Here is a 19,507-nt window from a genome sequence, read left to right as displayed (position 1 = left end):
ATATACAGGTCAGTGCCACTACCTTGTTCAATGTGCAGGAGTACTGGAGTGGTTGAGGTGGGTTTATACATAAAAGGTGACTGGTTGGCTACATTGTTTACATGTACTGTATGTCCTGTCTCCTGTGCTGAAGCATTGTTCACACAGCAATGTCATTGGGAGACCTGTTGAATGAGACTGATGAGACTGCCCGGAAATGAACAGTGGTTTCAATGAGCAACAGGATATGAGATCCATCCAGTAAATTCCAGTTTATCCGTAAAACGGTGCTCATAGCAATTTCTCTTCCTACTGGTACTGTGTTTTACGTCTTATAAGTGTTTTATAACTAGGGGCCAGAGAGGGAATCGATAACAAAACATTCTTGAAGTTAATGTGTGATCTGCTTTATGTGCCTTGAAGCAAAGCTGTACACACTGCAGGGCCAAGTGCTAGATGTTGGCCTCCCCCTCTCCGTTTAATGGACCTCTCATTTTTATTTATCCCTCTCCATTTGCCAGCACACTGCCATCCCTCAGTCTGGCCCCTGACTGGCACGACAGGCCTTTAAAGAGATGCTATATTCACCTACCTACAGATGTAGGATCTTAATTTGAGCCAGTTTGCTACAGCAGGAAAATAATCCTGCAGCAATAAGGATAATGTGAATTATTTTATAGATTATAGTTAATGGACTTTTTCATAGGGGTTGATACATTTTACATCAGGGAAAATCAAATCTGACATTTTTTAAGTGAAACCTTTAATACACTACAAGTTTCCATTTCCTGTTGTGCAGGAACATTTGCATAACTAAACAAATGAAGAACCTAAATCTGTAGGGATGGCTTGGTTTATACACTATACAAAAATATGTGGACACCACCTCAAATTAGTGGATACGGCTATTTAAACCACACTCGTTGATGACAGTTTTATAAAATTGAGCCCACAGCCATGCAATCTCCATAGACAAACATTGGCAGTAGAATGGCCCACACTGGGAGCTCAGTGACTTTCAACATTGCACCATCATAGGATGCCCGGTTTCCTACAAGTCAGTTCGTCAAATTTATGCCCTGCTAGACCCGGTCAACTGTAAGTGCTGTTATTGTGAAGTGAGCAACAATGGCTCAGCCGAGAAGTGGTAGACCACACAAGCTCACAGAACGGGACCTACGAGTGCTGAAGCACGTAGAACGTAAAAATTAATCTGTCCTCAGTTGCAACACTCAATACCGAGTTCCAAACTGCCTCTGGAAGCAACGTTAGCAGCAGAACTGTTCATAGTGAATTTCATGAAATGGGTTTTCATGGCCGAGCAGCCACACACAAGCCTAATATCACCATGCGCAATGCCAAGCGTCGGCTGGAGTTGTGGAAAGCTTGCCGCCATTGGACTCTGGAGCAATGGAAACGTGTTCTCTGGAGTGATGAATCACGCTTCACCATCTGGCAGACGGACGGACGAAACTTGGTTTGACGGAAGCCAGGAGAACGCTACCTGCTCCAAAACATAGTGCAAACTGTAAAGTTTGGTGGAGGAGGAATAATGGTCTGGGGCTGTTTTTCATGGTTCGGGCCCCTTAGTTCCAGTGAAGGTAAATCTTAACGCTACAGCATACAATGACATTCTAGACAATTCTGTTTCCAACTTTGTGGCAACAGTTTGGGGAAGGCCCTTTCCTGTTTCAGCATGACAATGCCCCTGTGCACAAAGCAAGGTTCATACAGAAATAGTTTGTTGAGATTGGTGTGGAAGAACTTGACTGGCCTGCACAGAGCCCTGTCTTCAACCCCATCAAACACCTTTGGGATGATTTGGAACGCCGACTGCGATCCAGGCCTAATCGCCCAACATCAGTGCCCGACCTCACTAATGCTCTTGTGGCTGAATGGAATCAAGTCCCTGCAGCAGTGTTCCAACATCTAGTGAAAAGCCTTCCCCGAAGAGTGGAGGCTGTTATAGCAGCAAAGGGGGGACCAACTCCATATTATTGGCCATGATTTAGGAATGAGATGTTTGACAAGCACTTTTGGTCGTGTAGCGTATCTCGGATATTTACTATACCACCTAAACAGTGACAGGGTATCCTAGTGGTTAGAGTGTTGGGCTAGTAACCGGAAGGTTGCAAGTTCAAATCCCCGTGCTGACAAGGTACAAATCTGTCGTTCTGCCCCTGAACAGGCAGTTAACCCACTGTTCCTAGGCCGTCATTGAAAATAAGAATTTGTTCTTAACTTACTTGCCTAGGTAAATAAAGGTAAAAAAAACATCTTCAAGGCATGTATAAGAATGTGTCTGTATCTCACTTGTATGTGAGATGTTGATGAAATACAAGTAACTGCCAAAATAAGGGAAACACCAACATAAAGGGTTTTAAAATGCCAGAACAGCTTCAATGCACAATGGCAGAGAAGATTCTACAAGTGTCTGCAACTCTATTGGAGGGATGCGACACCATTCTTACATGAGAAATTCCTTCATTTGGGGTTTTGTTGATGGTGGTGGAAAACGCTGTTTCAGGATGCTCTCTAGAATCTCCCAGAAGTGTTCATTTGGGTTGAGATTTAGTGACTGAGACACAGACATTTTTTAAACCCCCTATGTTCCTTTCAGACGCCTCTTTCAAAGTCAGAGATCTCTTCTCTTTTTATTTAACTAGGCAAAATTATTTAAGAACAAATTCTGGGCCTCCCGCGTGGCGCAGTGGTCCAAGGCTGCTGTGCCACCAGAGACTCTGGGTTCGAGCCCAGGCCCATGGGGCCCATGGGGTGGCGTACAATTGTCCTAGCGTCGTCCGGGTTCGTGAGGGTTTGGACGGCAGGGATATCCTTGTCTCATTGTGCACTTGTGACTCCTGTGGTGGGCCAGGTGCAGTGCACGCTAACCAAGGTTGCCAGGTGCACGGTGTTTCCTCCAACACATTGGTGCGGCTGGCTTCCGGGTTGGAGGCTCGCTGTGTTAAGAAGCAGTGCAGCTTGGTTGGGTTGTTTTTCTGAGGACGCATGACTTTTGACCTTCGTCTCTGCCGAACCCGTATGGGAGTTGTAGCGATGAGACAAGATAGTAACTACTAATAATTGGATACTATGAAATTGGGGAGAAAAAGGGGGTAAAATTCCTGGGTGCGAACCCAGAGTCTCTGGTGGCACAGCTAACGCTGCGATGCAGTGCCCTAGACCACTGCGCCACCTGGGAGGCCCCTTGAATTCTGTTTTTAACTAGAGTATTAGTCATTGCCTATATTCGCAAAAAGCGCACAATGTGGTAACTACACTGAAAAGCACGTATTCTGTCACGTTCATGAGGAGAGACAGACCAAGGCGCAGAGGATGTAGAGTTCCACATATTTATTATAAAGTGAAACAATAAATCAATAACCTAACAACGAAATGTGACTACGTGGTGCACATGCACAAAACACAAAATAATAACCCACAAACACAGGTGGGATAAATGCTACCTAGACAATTAGAGAAAACGATTACCAGCTGCCTCTGATTGGGAATCATACAAATCACCAACATAGGAAAATAAACTAGAACACCACATAGAAATAATAAACTAGAATAACCCCAGTCACGCCCTGACCTACTACACCATAGCGAAAAAAGGGCTCTCTATGGTCAGGGCGTGACATAATCTTCCCTTTATAATTAGAATTACTTGAGCATCAGATCTCAATCTGATACACCAGATGTTTGATTCAGCCCTCATTAAGACCAAAATAAAGAGATACGTATTGCTAATGGAGAGCACAGTAAGACCCCAATTAGTGAGAAGAGGGGATGAGAAGAGATGACAGGACAGCCAGTTACACACTCTGACGTGAAGAGAACTCTTTCAACTTGTGCAAAATTACAAGACGTCATTAACTGTTGAGCGAGATGTTTCAAATGAACTTCAGAAGCATTAAAGTACTGCATCTCTTCGAACCAAACAAACGTCATAGACATAATAGTAGAGTATGTGTAGTGTCCTCAGCATTTTTCTATGGTCTAGTAATATATAGAGTCAGAGTCATAGATATAGATATAGATATATATGGCTTGAGAAAGAGTGCTTACCAAATGTGAGAAGCACAGGTTGTCGTTATGTAACACCCAGCTGGGCATGACATCATCAGAGAGAGAGAGAGAGTGAGAACCACGGCAGGACGGGTGGGGCAGTGACCTGAAACCCCCAGGATCATGGGAGAAGTGCTGCCCTCTGACCAGAGCAAGAGGGATGTTCATATGAGACATTGTTTCGATGAGATAAGTTACGAATGGCCTCCTATGTCAACTTTCAGGGAAAGATTTCACATTTCCCAGGTTACATTTCTACTGTGTTATCCTCCTTTCCAGACAACTAATGCCTAGATTAGATCCAGTCAAGAAGCAGAGATGTCAACATGGTCTCATAAAACCGGAGAAAGGAGAAATGGGAAAGGAGAAAGGGGAAAGGAGAAAGGGGAAAGGAGAAAGGAGAAAGGGGAAAGGAGAAAGGAGAAAGGAGAAAGGGGAAAGGAGAAAGGGGAAAGGAGAAAGGAGAAAGGAGAAAGGGGAAAGGAGAAAGGAGAAAGGGGAAAGGAGAAAGGAGAAAGGAGAAAGGAGAAAGGGGAAAGGAGAAAGGAGAAAGGAGAAAGGGAAAGGAGAAAGGAGAAAGGGGAAAGGAGAAAGGAGAAAGGGGAAAGGAGAAAGGAGAAAGGGAAAGGAGAAAGGAGAAAGGGGAAAGGAGAAAGGAGAAAGGAGAAAGGGGAAAGGAGAAAGGAGAAAGGAGAAAGGAGAAAGGAGAAAGGAGAAAGGAGAAAGGGGAAAGGAGAAAGGAGAAAGGAGAAAGGCAAACCAAGGAAATGGAGGAGGGTTTCTTCATTCAGCCAGACATTCATTTCCTTCTCAAACACATCAATAAAAGCCAGGTCTCCTCCTGCTATCCTTCAATCCTGACTTTATCAGTGCTGTGTCCTGCATGCCACAGTGAGGGTCGTACTATAACAGGGCAAGGGAGGATGGAGTACTGATTTCAAAAAAATATTTGGCCCTTTTTCTCTGCCGCTGAAAAAGTAATCTAAAGCTTTTGAGGCAGCTCTGGACGGAATGCAATTTCTGCAGTCTTAAGCAGGATTAAATTGCGGCTTGCATCTGTCGATCTCAATGGCTGATTTCTCTCTCTCTCTTTCACACACACTCGCTCTCCCTCTCTGCATAAGTGTAAGGGTGTGGCCCTTCCCTGTGGAGAGAGAGAGAGAGAGAGATGGAGAGGTGCTATTGACCAGCCTGAACACGGATCAGATCAGCCGGGGGGGCTGGCTGAGGTTTAATCTCAGTGCAAGGGGATTACAGATTGTTCATTGTGTATGAACACTGCACAGCACGTACTGCATGTCATTTAGTTCCAGCCAACCGCCGATCTCATTGCTCAACATGTATTCCATCAAGCAATTGCCAATAATCAACATGACTCACAGCCTCTCATGTCTTCTTGGTTTGATTGAATAGGGGTCTGTTGGGCCTGTCAATTAGCAACTAACCTCTTAAATGAACTTTTTGAAGCTCGTTACAATTGAGAATTGTACAAACTGAGAATTCTTTCATGAAATGTGATGCCTTTCTCCCTGTTCGTGAATATGTCATGTATGACATTAGGCTTTCCACGGGTTATGTTAGCTGCCGAAACTTTTCCTCGAATAACAGCTTGGCATGTCAAGGTCAGACAGAAGGGTTGTTACAGAGGTTGCTATTATTACAGGTTCAGCAATTACGTAAGTGTACCGCAGGCCTGACGCAGCACCCAGGTGCTCTTCGCCGTAGTCTAGCTCCCTAATGGTTCTCCTGTGTCTTTCTACCTGATTACCTGCATTATGCCCGTCTCTGTTCCTTTGATCACTGGAGTAGTCATGATGTACTACCGTCTCAGAAATAACCACCTCATCACCATACACTCCTTAGAAACACAGAACCAGCTATAATAAGGGAGTCGATAAGAAGCAAGGCACTGAAAATGAACCGCTGGCCGGATGTGCAGATCCAGGCGAAACCGAAAGAAACCTGACTACAGAAACAAAGACCACTTCTACCAGGTTGACCCAGATTTATGCCTGCAAAACCACCTGCAGTCTCCCTCAGATGTAGCCTACGCGGGCGGATGCCAAGGGAGTGACGGTCCATAGCCTCGGTACGTTGGTATGAAGAAGGCATGTTAGAGAAAGGTAAAAACCTAATGGTTACAGATGCATCTGATGCAGGCTGAAATCACTACATCATCTCATTACGTGATTGATTGAGGGCAGAACACATCTTTCCTTTTGTCAAGACGCCAGCTGATCAAAATCTCTGCCCAGGCGTAGCCTGGTGACTCATCTAGCATGGCTGATAACGATGTTACGATGTTATAGAGCCCAAACAAAATGGAGCTCTTGCCGCAGAGACTATTGGCATCGCCGTTGTTACTCAGAGATCTGAAGATCAGGTTGTGACTCGTGCCCAGAATGCCATCCTCAGGATATATCTACCTGGTGTTGTCATGATACGCCACACACTGTGCCAGGAAACAGAGGCTATGCCCACCAATGAGGATACACAGGGAGGGGGGCTGGCATACACTCACAGACAACAGACAGGAAACAAATGGTGTTGCAAGACAAGCATCAATGTAATGGTAATCGGGTCCAGTTCAGTTCGATCAAATTGCCTTCACAACAATGTCTGGTGGAGAAATACTGTAAGAGGCTATATGAGTCTACCCCGTCTGTTTGCTTATGCCGGCTTCGTCAAATGTAGTAAATCTATGCTAATATGTGTTAAATATTGAGATTTTACCGAAAAGGAAAAGTAATACATATTTAGTCTGTAGCCTTGAGAGTGTCTGCCTCTCAGAAAACACCACAATATATAATAAACCTCATATTTCACGCTCGAATTCTCCTGATGAGCATAGAGCTCATGAAGCTGAAATGAAAATACATTTAGCTGGATATTCCCCTATGATTTAAGCGAGCTCCTTATTCTCTTCTCCGCTGTCTACACATGCACACACACACACACACACACATGAACACGCGCCCACACACACACACATGAACACGCGCCCACACACACACACACACACCTTTCCTGAGTTGCTGTTAATGAAGCAGAACCAGACTTCCAATCCCACTGTACACAGTAATCAGCATCAAGGTCATCAGTAAATGGTCCTTTATTTTCCACCGTGCTCTCCTTCATTATAGAAAGGCATTTCCCTTCTGTTCCTGGGAGGAGGCCACCATGTCTGTGGAAAGAAACTTCTCGTGTCATGCTCTCCTCCAAATAATGAGCTTTGGATGTTTTGAAAGCAAATGGTAGCGAGATCAGTTTGAAAAACATCTGTTCAACTAAATAGCACAGGACTGGCTGGGCTCACTGCTCCTCATCACATCTTTCTTGCAATTTATTGCTGTGAACCATGAAAGATTCAAAAAGCTATGTATTACTATCATCCACTCTCCAACAACAAGGAAGAAAAGACAGATAGGGTTGAGTAGGAATGGTTTCAGAGGAAAGGAAGAACACATTGGTACAATGTCGCTAACACAATTCCCACTGTGGAAGCCTGAATCCTGATATCCACTGATGACCTGGCAGGAGAAACTGCAGACCACGCAACTGAAATGTTCAGTGAACTATAACACAAAGTACCATGATATACTTTCTTTTTTTTTAATAGTGTCTATATGCCTAAAAACAATCTCCATTCAGGGTCAATCACAGGACAGTAATGAATAATACACCACTGTGTTTTGATCATCACTGTGGTTACTAGTCTGCCTTATGTAAATGTATACAATGTTGCTGCTTCCAACATAAAGCCTATTTATTTTGTATCATTGGTGAAAAGGAATCCCTGTTTGAGTAGCACATCTCTATGCTACCTGCAAAATGTCCTACCTCGTTCAAGGAACGATTCGATTCCCATGGACAGCCTCCTGTGTCAAGCTTCCTTTGTTACATTATGACACTATTGTGTCCTCTCCTGGTGCTGCTAGTGGAACCCCTCCAGGGCTGTATCCTCTCCTGGTGCTGCTAGTGGAACCCCTCCAGGGCTGTGTCCTCTCCTGGTGCTGCTAGTGGAACCCCTCCAGGGCTGTGTCCTCTCCTGGTGCTGCTAGTGGAACCCCTCCAGGGCTGTATCCTCTCCTGGTGCTGCTAGTGGAACCCCTCCAGGGCTGTCCTCTCCTGGTGCTGCTAGTAGTGGAACCCCTCCAGGGCTGTGTTCTCTCCTGGTGCTGCTAGTGGAACCCCTCCAGGGCTGTCCTCTCCTGGTGCTGCTAGTAGAACCCCTCCAGGGCTGTATCCTCTCCTGGTGCTGCTAGTGGAACCCCTCCAGGGCTGTGTCCTCTCCTGGTGCTGCTAGTGGAACCCCTCCAGGGCTGTATCCTCTCCTGGTGCTGCTAGTGGAACCCCTCCAGGGCTGTGTTCTCTCCTGGTGCTGCTAGTGGAACCCCTCCAGGGCTGTGTTCTCTCCTGGTGCTGCTAGTGGAACCCCTCCAGGGCTGTCCTCTCCTGGTGCTGCTAGTAGAACCCCTCCAGGGCTGTATCCTCTCCTGGTGCTGCTAGTGGAACCCCTCCAGGGCTGTCCTCTCCTGGTGCTGCTAGTAGAACCCCTCCAGGGCTGTATCCTCTCCTGGTGTTTCAGAGTTCCTTCCTTTTATCACGGCATCACTCTAATATTAGAACAAAGAATAATTCATTAAGATTGAATGTAGTTATGTGGTAAGATTCCTGTAAGCCTGAAATGTAAGTTATCTTTGCATGGTGCTCCCTAATTAATCTAAATAAAAAATAAACATTCAAATGAAAACAGGAAAGGGCCAATACCTAGAGTACTGGACCCTCCACAACTTTCTCACATATATATACAGTGGGGCAAAAAATGTATTTAGTCAGCCACCAATTGTGCAAGTTCTCCCACTTAAAAAGATGAGAGAGGCCTGTAATTTTCATCATAGGTACACTTCAACTATGACAGACAAAATGAGAAAAAAAATCCTGAAAATCACATTGTAGGATTTTTAAGGAATTGATTTGCAAATTATGGTGGAAAATAAGTATTTGGTCACCTACAAACAAGCAAGATTTCTGGCTCTCACAGACCTGCAACTTCTTCTTTAAGAGGCTCCTCTGTCCTCCACTCGTTACCTGTATTAATGGCACCTGTTTGAACTTGTATCAGTATAAAAGACACCTGTCCACAACCTCAAACAGTCACACTCCAAACTCCACTATGGCCAAGACCAGGGCCATGTATCGTGAGATTTTGAGTGAAAACCTCCTTCCATCAGCAAGGGCATTGAAGCTGAAATGTGGCTGGGTCTTTCAGCATGACAATGATCCCAAACACACCGCCCGGGCAACGAAGGTGTGGCTTCGTAAGAAGCATTTCAAGGTCCTGGAGTGGCCTAGCCAGCCTCCAGATCTCAATCCCATAGAAAATCTTTGGAGGGAGTTGAAAGTCTGTGTTGTCTAGCAACAGCCCCAAAACATCACTGCTCTAGAGGAGATCTGCATGGAGGAATGGGCCAAAATACCAGCAACAGTGTGTGAAAACCTTGTGAAGACTTACAGAAAACGTTTGACCTCTGTCATTGCCAACAAAGGGTATATAACAAAGTATTGAGATAAACTTTTGTTATTGACCAAATACTTATTTTCCACCATAATTTGCAAATAAATTCATAAAAAATCCTACAATGTGATTTTCTGGATTGTTTTCTCATTTTGTCTGTCATAGTTTAAGTGTACCTATGATGAAAATTACAGGCCTCTCTCATCTTTTTAAGAACTTGCACAATTGGTGGCTGACTAAATACTTTTTTGCCCCACTGTATATATATATTTTTTAAATGTAACCTTTATTTAACCAGGCAAGTCAGCTGAGCACAAATTCTTTTTTACAACGACGGCCTAGGGAATAGTGGGTTAACTTCCTTGTTCAGAGGCAGAATGACAGATTTTTATCTTGTCAGCTCAGGGATTTGATCCAGCAACCTTTTGCTTACTGGTCCAGTACTCTAACCACGAGTGAAAAGCCTGATCAAATTCCTTATATGCCTTTTGTTGTCACGCCCTGATCTGTTTCACCTGTCCTTGTGATTGTCTCCACCCCCTCCAGGTGTCACTGATTTTCCCCAGTGTATTTATCCCTGTGTTTCCTGTCTCTCTGTGCCAGTTCATCTTGTATGTTTAGTCAAGTCAACCAGCGTGTTTTTCCCCATACTCCTTTTCTATTCTCCTTTTTCTAGTCCTCTCAGTTTTGACCCTTGCCTGTTTCTGGGCTTTGTACCCGCCTGCCTGACCATTCTGCCTGCCTTGACCCCGAGCCTGTCTGCCACTCTATACCTCCTGGACTCTGATCTGGTTTTGACCTTTTGCCTGTCCACGACCATTCTCTTGCCTACCCCTTTTGGATTATTAAACATTGTAAGACTTCAACCATCTGCCTCCTGTGTCTGCATCTGGGTGTCGCCTTGTGCCTTGATATTTGTATGTTTAACATGCCATGCATTTGTAAAAACTTAAAGTTTTGGCTGTACTATGCTGCAAAACACAGCCTACAGTCTTTGTACAGTAGTGAATTCCACCATTTACACCTCGTTGTACTGGTGAATTGGAAAACAGAGCATAGGTTAATACTTCCTTCTCTCTCTCTCTCTCTGTCCCACTCTGTTCTGTCTCAGTAAGGAGCTCATTGTGTCTCTGGGTTCTCAGAGTACAGGGTATCAGGTGGAGTTGGTAAACATCCTGAAAGTGATTCCTTCCCTGAGCCAAGTCTATATGGACGCTATCTGTGACCTTCACTTGTCTTAGTCAACATATAAAAAGTGGCACTGGAGCAGGTTCAGCAGTTTTCAGGCATGGTCATGGCTTTCAGGAGGGGACAAAAGTGCTGCATTTTCACACTTTATGAAGGGAAATAGATGATAATGTCAGGGTTATTGAAATGCAAGTCTTAAGGTCTGCAGAGTTGCTGGTTTTCAGTTCTACCTGATAGACATACTGTAGAGTACAGTATCATCCAATGGTAAGATATATTGTATTTAGCAGACACTTGACTTGCATCCGTTTTACATATGGGTGGCCCCAAGAATCGTACCCACAACCCTGGCAGTGCAAGCACCATGCTATACCCACTGGGCCATGCAGGACCGCTGTATCTGTCCATTAAGAACCTAGCGGGACAGGAGGAAAACCAGCATAACTGCAGAACTTCAAGGCCCGTATCGTATGCTTTTAATAGTCTTGCCTCTTCAATATGAAAGAAAAAACTAAATGTGTACTGTACCGTTTGTGAATCCATCTCAACAACTCTAGCTGATTGTGTTGCATTCTTTAATCTAAACATAGACGGACAAACAACATCATTCCGAGAGCTATGGAATTAGGCAGGGGGAACAGCTGCTTTGAAATGTATTACAAATTGATTTTACTCAGACACCCATCTTCAAACTGGATCACAGTGGGACCAATGCCTTGGGGAGCCGTGCATTACTGATGATACCATACCTTGTGGCATATTCACAGTCTTCTTCCCCTGACCCCCTATTCTATTCACTCAGGGTGATTGTGTCACTCAAGGCAACCTTCCAGTCTGTCACAGGTATTGCTTTGCTCTGTTGGAATGAAGCCTGTTCTCAATCAAATTACCATGAATTTCATCTTTGTAGTGAAAAGGCCCTTGGTAAGAGCTGTGTGTAGAACAGAAGTACTGTACTTGGCGAGGGAAGGCTGCGGTATGCGTGGAGGAGTCTTGGGAAGACGTATGGCTGAAGGCAGGCAGGCTGGGTGGGAATGAGGTTGGGAGGCGTTAATGAGATGCCGGAGAGGAGGACAGAGATCCCGGAGGACAGAGATCCTGGAGAGTTACACACACACATGCACACACTAGCACCTGGCTTGGCTGCATACCTCCTGGGTCTCTGTGTTTGTTTAATGAATCCAAGAACATGCTAATGTCCCTCACAGTGTCTCTCTTTACACCATGATTCAAATTAGAATGTTAATTAAAGTTTAGTCCCTCGTATACAGATGTAGAATCTTCATTTGATCACTCTTTTGTTGCTGAGAATTTTCCCGCACAACAGGAAATGCAAACTTGTAGTGTATTCAAGGTTTAAAAAGGCTTCTAAAGTTAGTAATTTCCACTTTAAAATGTCAGACTTGATTTGCCCTAACAAAAAATGTATCAATTATAACCCACATAATAGTTCACATTGCCTGTTGCTACAAGATTATTTTCCTGCTGTAAAAAACTGTCTCAAATTAAGATCCTACATTGGTGTGATCATGTCCAACAGAATGTAGGCTATTACATCCTCAAAGGTTGGCTGATATAGAATATTTAGAGGAATAAGGAATAACTAAACATTGTGATTATTCTCAGTGAGACACGTGATTTCTAATGGATTGACGATTAAACTATGATACCCATGTAACTCCACTTCCTCGACAGCAGCCACAGTGTGGTGACACAATGGTAGTAAGTGATGGAGAGGAGGGGGTGTAGTTGAGGCATCCAGAGAGCCAGTGGAGACTAGTGACAGCCAGCCAGCATTAACCCGGGCGAGACAAATCTCATTTGCAGCATTACCAGGCTCTTTGTTGTGTGAGAGGGCCGAAGAAAAGGCTTACTTGTGAATGTGACAGCGTGGCTTCCCTCCTTTACCACGCTCAGGCTGTAGAGATGTAAAGAGAACTGTTATGGGGTGGATTAGTGGGGGAGATTTGTTTGACTGGTTATGTCATTATCAGAGTTGTCAAAGACGTGAAACTGCTTCATCTGAAATGGAACAATAGAAAAAAGAAGACAAAATAAAAAAGAAATAATTACCCTTCAAATTGTATTGTTTGCTCGGGAAAAGAGTTGGTACAGAATTACCTAGATGTGCTCTATAGGTTTCGAGGTTTAAACTAGAATCTAGATTTCAATCTGCACAAATTAACTACAAGTAGTGCAGAATTTATTTGGCAAGTGATTCGTATCCAAGAAATAAGAAAAATATGTTTTTTACGCTCAATAATTACACAATTATACGTCTCATTGGGTATGGTGTGTGTTAATATTGATGTCTACTATATTCCATTTGTGTTGTAGTGTGAGCTGAATCTGAGAGGGTATGACATTATACATCAAGGCTATGGCCTAAGGTAGCATATTACGACAGACATGTTTAGGTAGCAGTAGGAATTCTCTAAGGAACCTATTAAAATGGATAATTTCAAGGAATTCATTTATCATGCCAGTGAACCTCCGGTGACATTTTCATGCAATCTGAAACTGCATCCAGCTGTTTCAGTATTGAGTGCATTAGAACTGGGAAAAGGCCCTACAGTAGATAGAGGCAGTAGATCCCAATGATCTACAGTATGTCTAGTTTCAGCTCCTAGTCAAATCTATACAAAATGGATGAAACATTCCCAAGTGTTCTGAGTAAATCAACAGATTTTGTTATCAATCATAAGAAATATGAATAGCATAACTGAATAAACTTTCTCTTTCAGGTTCAGCATGAGGCCTTGTGAAGAACTGAACAGGCAAAAAACACTATTGTTCCAATACAGGTACTGCTAAAAAGAGTAGTTGAACAACAACCCCCTCAGAACAGGAACAAGAAACATCTACAGCATAGCACCTGGAATACAAGAACACACACAGAGCAAAGCACCAGAACAAGGTGTCCAGGAGTATGCCAGTCTAGTCCAGAATCATCTGAAGGATTTCACTGCAACAGTGCTGACTTGGCTGTAGCGTCTCAGCGACATCATGGCTGACCCTTACCAGAACAACGTGTACCACCAAGGAGGAGGGGACCCCTACGGCACCTACGGAGAGGGAGGAGACCAGGGGGGCTACGGTTACCAGGGCGAGTCCTACCCTCAGGAGGAGGACGCAGCCAGCGATGCCACGGAGGGCCATGATGACGAGGACCAGATGTACGAGGGGGAGTACCAGGGGATCCCCCACCCTGACGAGGTGAAGGCGGCCCAGAGAGCAGCGAGGGCCAAGGCCAGGCAGGCTCAGGCAGGGGCCACGGAGCTGGAGGAGCTGGCTGAGCAGTATGAGGACATCATGGAGGACTGTGGGCATGGACGGTTCCAGTGGACCTTGTTTATAGTGCTGGGTCTGGCCCTCATGGCTGATGGGGTGGAGTGCTTTGTGGTGGGGTTCGTGCTGCCCAGCGCGGAGAAGGACATGTGCTTATCCAATGGAGAGAAAGGCATGCTAGGTGAGTCATGGCTAAATGCCATTACTTGTTAGAAGACATACTAACACGTTTACAATGTCTGGGTCAACAGATTCCAGCCAATAGCAGCCTGGCAATCAATACTAGCCAGGAGGTACTTAAGTACTCCGTAAATTAGAAATGCTCTCAAATTAGCTAATGGCACAGTCGATTTCAAGATTAAAAAGATCTGTTTGCTTGTCATGCACCACTGGACGTCAATATATTCCTGCTTAGTGAAGCAGGTGGGAAATTTATGATCCGTATCCCCACAGCAAATAACACATTATTTTTGGCAACCGGAACGGGTCTGCGGCACGCCACCAATCACACTGATTGAGACCATGCAGCATTTTGCAGGTCCATGTCTGAGGGAAATGGGTCCTCTTTCCATTCCACTTTAACAACAGCAGCTAGCTAAATAAGCACGTCAGACGAGTTCGCAACATTTCTGAACGGTTCTTCTCAGAGACTGACGTAGAATATTTGAACACATAGAAGGGCATTCAAATGCTCAAGGTTTTCTACTCAAAGGCTTGATAAATGGCCTATCTAAAATAACTGAAGGAGATAAATCAAACTAGACATGGGAAAATTAGGTTGAGAATAGGACGTCTTTGAAGAGTGGGACACATTGTTCTAGTGCAGTGGTGAATTAGTAATTCAGAGTTAACAACGCGAGACAAGTCCTTCACTTTGAAGCCTCTGGGTGGAAGCTGTCCAAGGAGACAAATATCTGGGATGAGAGGGCAGTTTTCTTTCTCCCTCTCTCCAGCCAGCAGCCTCCTCCCAGCGGCCACAAGCAGGCTGTACTGAAAGTACTGAGTCAGCAGGTAGCTGAGGAGATGAGATCGATAGCTACTCTACTGACCTTGCGTCTAGGATACGTACTGTTCGCCTGCTGCTTCACTTTCCTTCGGCTAACTTATGCTGCAGCGATCACAATCACAATCACAATCACCTTTTATTCACTGCACTGTACATTCTGCAGCCCTCACATCTCAGACTGACTGACATGCCCAAAGTAATGGCACTTCAGGTATAAATAATGTTTTGAATTGAATTAAATTAAATAGGTATGGTGGTGTCAGGGTACTTTTAGGTACTCGGGGGCAACAGGGTATGCTTGATCACAGTGGAACATCTCATGTAGCATCTCCTTTCAAAAGGAATAAGTTAGCAGATGTTCTGTTTTAGTGTGGCATGAATGCTGCTCTTTACAGTAATTTCATCTACATACTTTAGTCCAAATTTACAGAATGCACTCTGGTTTTTCCTCAAGGGTTGATATTTTCACTCCTTAACTATAAGCAATCAGCTTCAATGGGACTCAATCCACACTTTCACTGTGATCACCACAGCATACATTCTGACTCAATGGGTGGAAGCTGTCCAATCAGAAGGCAGAGTGGCAGCAGTGTCACTATCCTTCGGGGAGAGGAGGGTGGGGGATTGGGCGTCTTCTCCTTATCCGGTGATGGGCGGGCCTTCGCTCTCACACCAGTCATCACCCACACCCCCCATGGCAGTGCCATCTGCAGTGACATCGTGGCCCAGAGCGTGATACCAGGTTTTGGCGCTAGGCACATTGATACATTTAGTTATTTTTGGAAGATTCCTCCCCAGTGATAGATGGGTATGGTTGATAGGCTACATGTAAGCTGAGGGAAGCTTTAGGCGTACATATACAGTGCAGTGCATAGAAAAGTTTCACAGAAAAGTACTGGAAGGGTCACATACGTTATAGGTACTTATCTGGGGCTTAAATAGTCTTTATCTGAAAATACTGTACTTGCTTGCTGAGGCACAAACACAGTCAACTACAGGATTCTATCAAATGTCAGCATTTACTTGAACTAAAAGAAAATTATACTTGATGCAGGCTTTCATTATATGCTAAAAATACTTGTTCCAGCCAAGCTTTGCAAGATGGACAAAGGTACACATTAAACAGTATGTTCTAAAAAGAGACACCCCACTGAGAAGTAAAAACACATAAGAATCATTATGACATCTAAATAGCATACCTGTTACCATTGTTAAGGCTTTACAAAAGACCACTCAAGGCTGTTAAATATGACCAAAAACACTTAGTCTGTTGTTACCTTAGAAACACGGTTTTACCTCTCTGACCTAGCCCTGGAGAGAGTAAGAATGCAGAGTACAAAAAAATGGGTATAAACATGTACAATTATTCCAATAAATGTTTGTGTTTGTCTTTGAGTGTGTCCAATTAAACATGTTTTTTATTCCACTAATTATTTCACTAATGAGAGATTTCTCAATACTGTCCATAGGACAGTGTCCTGCATTTTGTCCGGGGTAGGCCGTCATCTCTCAGGAGAGATGGACAAGCCTGCCCCACGGTGGACAACATCAAAGTGTCACCAATGCCCAGCTATCACGATGTGCTGGGGCTACTGGGGCTCGCTCTTTTAGTAGTTGAGCAATTCAAGAACAACTTTGTATATTGTATGTTTCCTAAAATACAACGCTGCGATCCATAACAACACAACCAGAATGTAGGGTCCCAAACAGAATGTATGGTCACAACCAGAATGTATGGTCACAACCAGAATGTAGGGTCACAAACAGAATGTAGGGTCACAAACAGAATGTATGGTCACAACCAGAATGTAGGGTCACAAACAGAATGTAGGGTCACAAACAGAATGTATGGTCACAACCAGAATGTATGGTCACAACCAGACTGTATGGTCACAACCAGACTGTACGGTCACAACCAGAATGTATGGTCACAGCCAGACTGTATGGTCACAACCAGAATGTATGGTCACAACCAGACTGTATGGTCACAACCAGAATGTATGGTCACAACCAGAATGTATGGTCACAACCAGAATGTATGGTCACAACCAGAATGTATGGTCACAACCAGAATGTATGGTCACAACCAGACTGTATGGTCACAACCAGACTGTATGGTCACAACCAGACTGTATGGTCACAACCAGACTGTATGGTCACAACCAGACTGTATGGTCACAACCAGACTGTATGGTCATCTCAACAGTGTGTTGAGTGGAATCTGCCTTCCACTTTATTCACAGAGCTCAAATCACTAGATACAGTGAACTGTGAACTGTAGCTGTGCTGGCCTCTGACTGTGTCTTGCCTCTCTCTCTCTCCTGCAGGTTTGATAGTGTTCCTGGGCATGATGGTTGGGGCGTTCATCTGGGGTGGAATGGCAGACAAACTGGGCCGCCAGAAGTGTCTGATCTGGGCCCTCACTGTTAACTGTGTCTTCGCCTTCCTCTCCTCCTTCGCCCAGGGATACGGCTTCTTCCTCTTCTTTAGGCTCTTCTCTGGCATCGGGTAAGAAAGAGAAAGTGGAAACAAGGGATGAATTGCTACTCAAAGGTATTTGGGTTGTAACTAGGATTAAGGGGCTTAACCTGAACATGATCCTCTCCACCTGATAAAATGTTGACAATGTTACGTATGTGTCGCACGACGCGATGCTTACACAGCACGACGCGATGCTTACACAGCTTCTAAAGAACTACAACAAACAAGAAATAGTTACTGCAGGACAACACATTCAGAGCCTTCCTCCTCCTACAACAACACAGCACTGTGCTATCTCAGAATAGCGTTGTTCCACAGGGATGTAAAAGCCTATGCATACTGACTCCAGAATCAGGTCAAAGCTACAGTACGCAAAAACATTGTGTTGTGTAAAAAGAAAAGCTCAGCTGCAAGAGCATGGTGTATTAGTTCCGTGTGTATCCATGTATGTTTGGATATTTGTGGAAGCTCAAACTTACTGACAAAAATCTGCAAAAAAATACTATTCTCCTTTATGTCTCCTGCTCCAAAAATATATTTCAGTACCAGTAATTTACTCTCTAGGTTTGCATTGAAATACATCTCAGTGCAGTCCACAATGTGATTTCCCTGTGTTTTATATATATTTCCACACTTTGAGGTTGGAATAATTCTGTGAAATTGTGAAAATTATGATAATGCCCTTTTAGTGTAAGAGCTGTTTGAAAAGACCGCCTGACATTTCTGCCTGTTTTGGTGGGATGGAGTTTTGGCCTGTCTAGTGACAGGCAGTAAATTACTTAACAGACCAATAAGAAAGAGAGTTCCAAACCTCTCTGCCAATAAAAGCTTTTTCAGTTGTCCCCTCCCACTCAGACCACACCCAGAGAGTCCTAGCAAAATTCTTGCTCGAGAAATTGCTCTTTGCTAAGAAGCCATTTGTCTTTCTTTTTGACCATTTTAATTGAAAACAATCACAGTAAGGTAATTCATTGTTACCCCAAAAAACGGCTGCGTTGGACCTTGAAATAAAGATAATACTTGTAAGATTACACATCTGTTGTGTAGTCTACAATCTCGGTGAGTTCCTATTCTAATCCTGTGTTTCTCCCTTCAGCATCGGAGGCTCTGTCCCCATAGTCTACTCCTACTTCTCAGAGTTCCTGCAGATGGATAAGAGAGGGGAACACCTGAGCTGGCTGTGTATGTTCTGGATGGTGGGGGGCATCTACGCCTCCTTCACTGCCTGGGGCATCATTCCTCGCTACGGTATAGTACACACTAAGCACTCAACAGGAAACTCTTACTATGACCTGGGATCAATATTATCTCGCTGACATAAGCAAGTTTAGCTACAGTGGTTCGTGTACTGGATGTTGTGTACATGTAACCAAATTATATAGTTAATGAGTTCATTAACTGGCTGATTGATTTTTTTTAAGATATTAGTCTGAAAATGCACAGTAAAATATATTTCAGTACCAGTAATTTACTCTCTAGGTTTGCATTGAAATACATCTCAGTGCAGTCCACAATGTGATTTTCCTATAATACTGTGAAATAATACTGTGAAAGTGTGAAAATGATCATAATGCCCTTTTAGTATATCTTACTGTGATTGTTTTCTAGACACATTGACAGATTTGGTTGTGTTGTGTTCCAGGCTCTTGAGTCTAGATGTAGAGAATGAATAAGGATTGTGTTGTGGCTGTGTTGTGTTCCAGGCTCTTGAGTCTAGACGTAGAGAATGAATAAGGATTGTGTTGTGTGTGTGTGTGTTGTGTTCCAGGCTCTTGAGTCTAGACGTAGAGAATGAATAAGGATTGTGTTGTGTGTGTGTGTGTTCCAGGCTCTTGAGTCTAGACGTAGAGAATGAATAAGGATTGTGTTGTGTGTGTGTGTGTGTGTTCCAGGCTCTTGAGTCTAGACGTAGAGAATGAATAAGGATTGTGTTGTGTGTGTGTGTTGTGTTCCAGGCTCTTGAGTCTAGACGTAGA

General features: G+C 44.0%; 1 protein-coding gene across 2 annotated transcripts in view; it reads left to right on the top strand.

Annotated features, from left to right (window-relative positions):
• sv2bb (synaptic vesicle glycoprotein 2Bb) overlaps window positions 1–19,507 on the top strand; it is a 45,997-nt gene that overhangs the window by 21,148 nt on the left and 5,342 nt on the right. For both annotated transcript variants that reach the window (XM_020457047.2, XM_020457046.2), the window contains exons 2-4: window positions 13,501–14,225; window positions 17,378–17,558; window positions 18,628–18,779. In XM_020457047.2, coding sequence (XP_020312636.1) covers window positions 13,763–14,225; window positions 17,378–17,558; window positions 18,628–18,779 — 796 coding nt within the window. In that variant the 5' untranslated portion in view covers window positions 13,501–13,762. The remainder of the gene's footprint in view (window positions 1–13,500; window positions 14,226–17,377; window positions 17,559–18,627; window positions 18,780–19,507) is intronic.

This window comes from Oncorhynchus kisutch, linkage group LG22 (assembly GCF_002021735.2).
Source record: "Oncorhynchus kisutch isolate 150728-3 linkage group LG22, Okis_V2, whole genome shotgun sequence".
In the NCBI taxonomy this organism is placed as follows: domain Eukaryota; kingdom Metazoa; phylum Chordata; class Actinopteri; order Salmoniformes; family Salmonidae; genus Oncorhynchus; species Oncorhynchus kisutch.
Note: the sequence above shows the minus strand (reverse complement) of the source record. Positions and strands in the feature narration are given on the sequence as shown.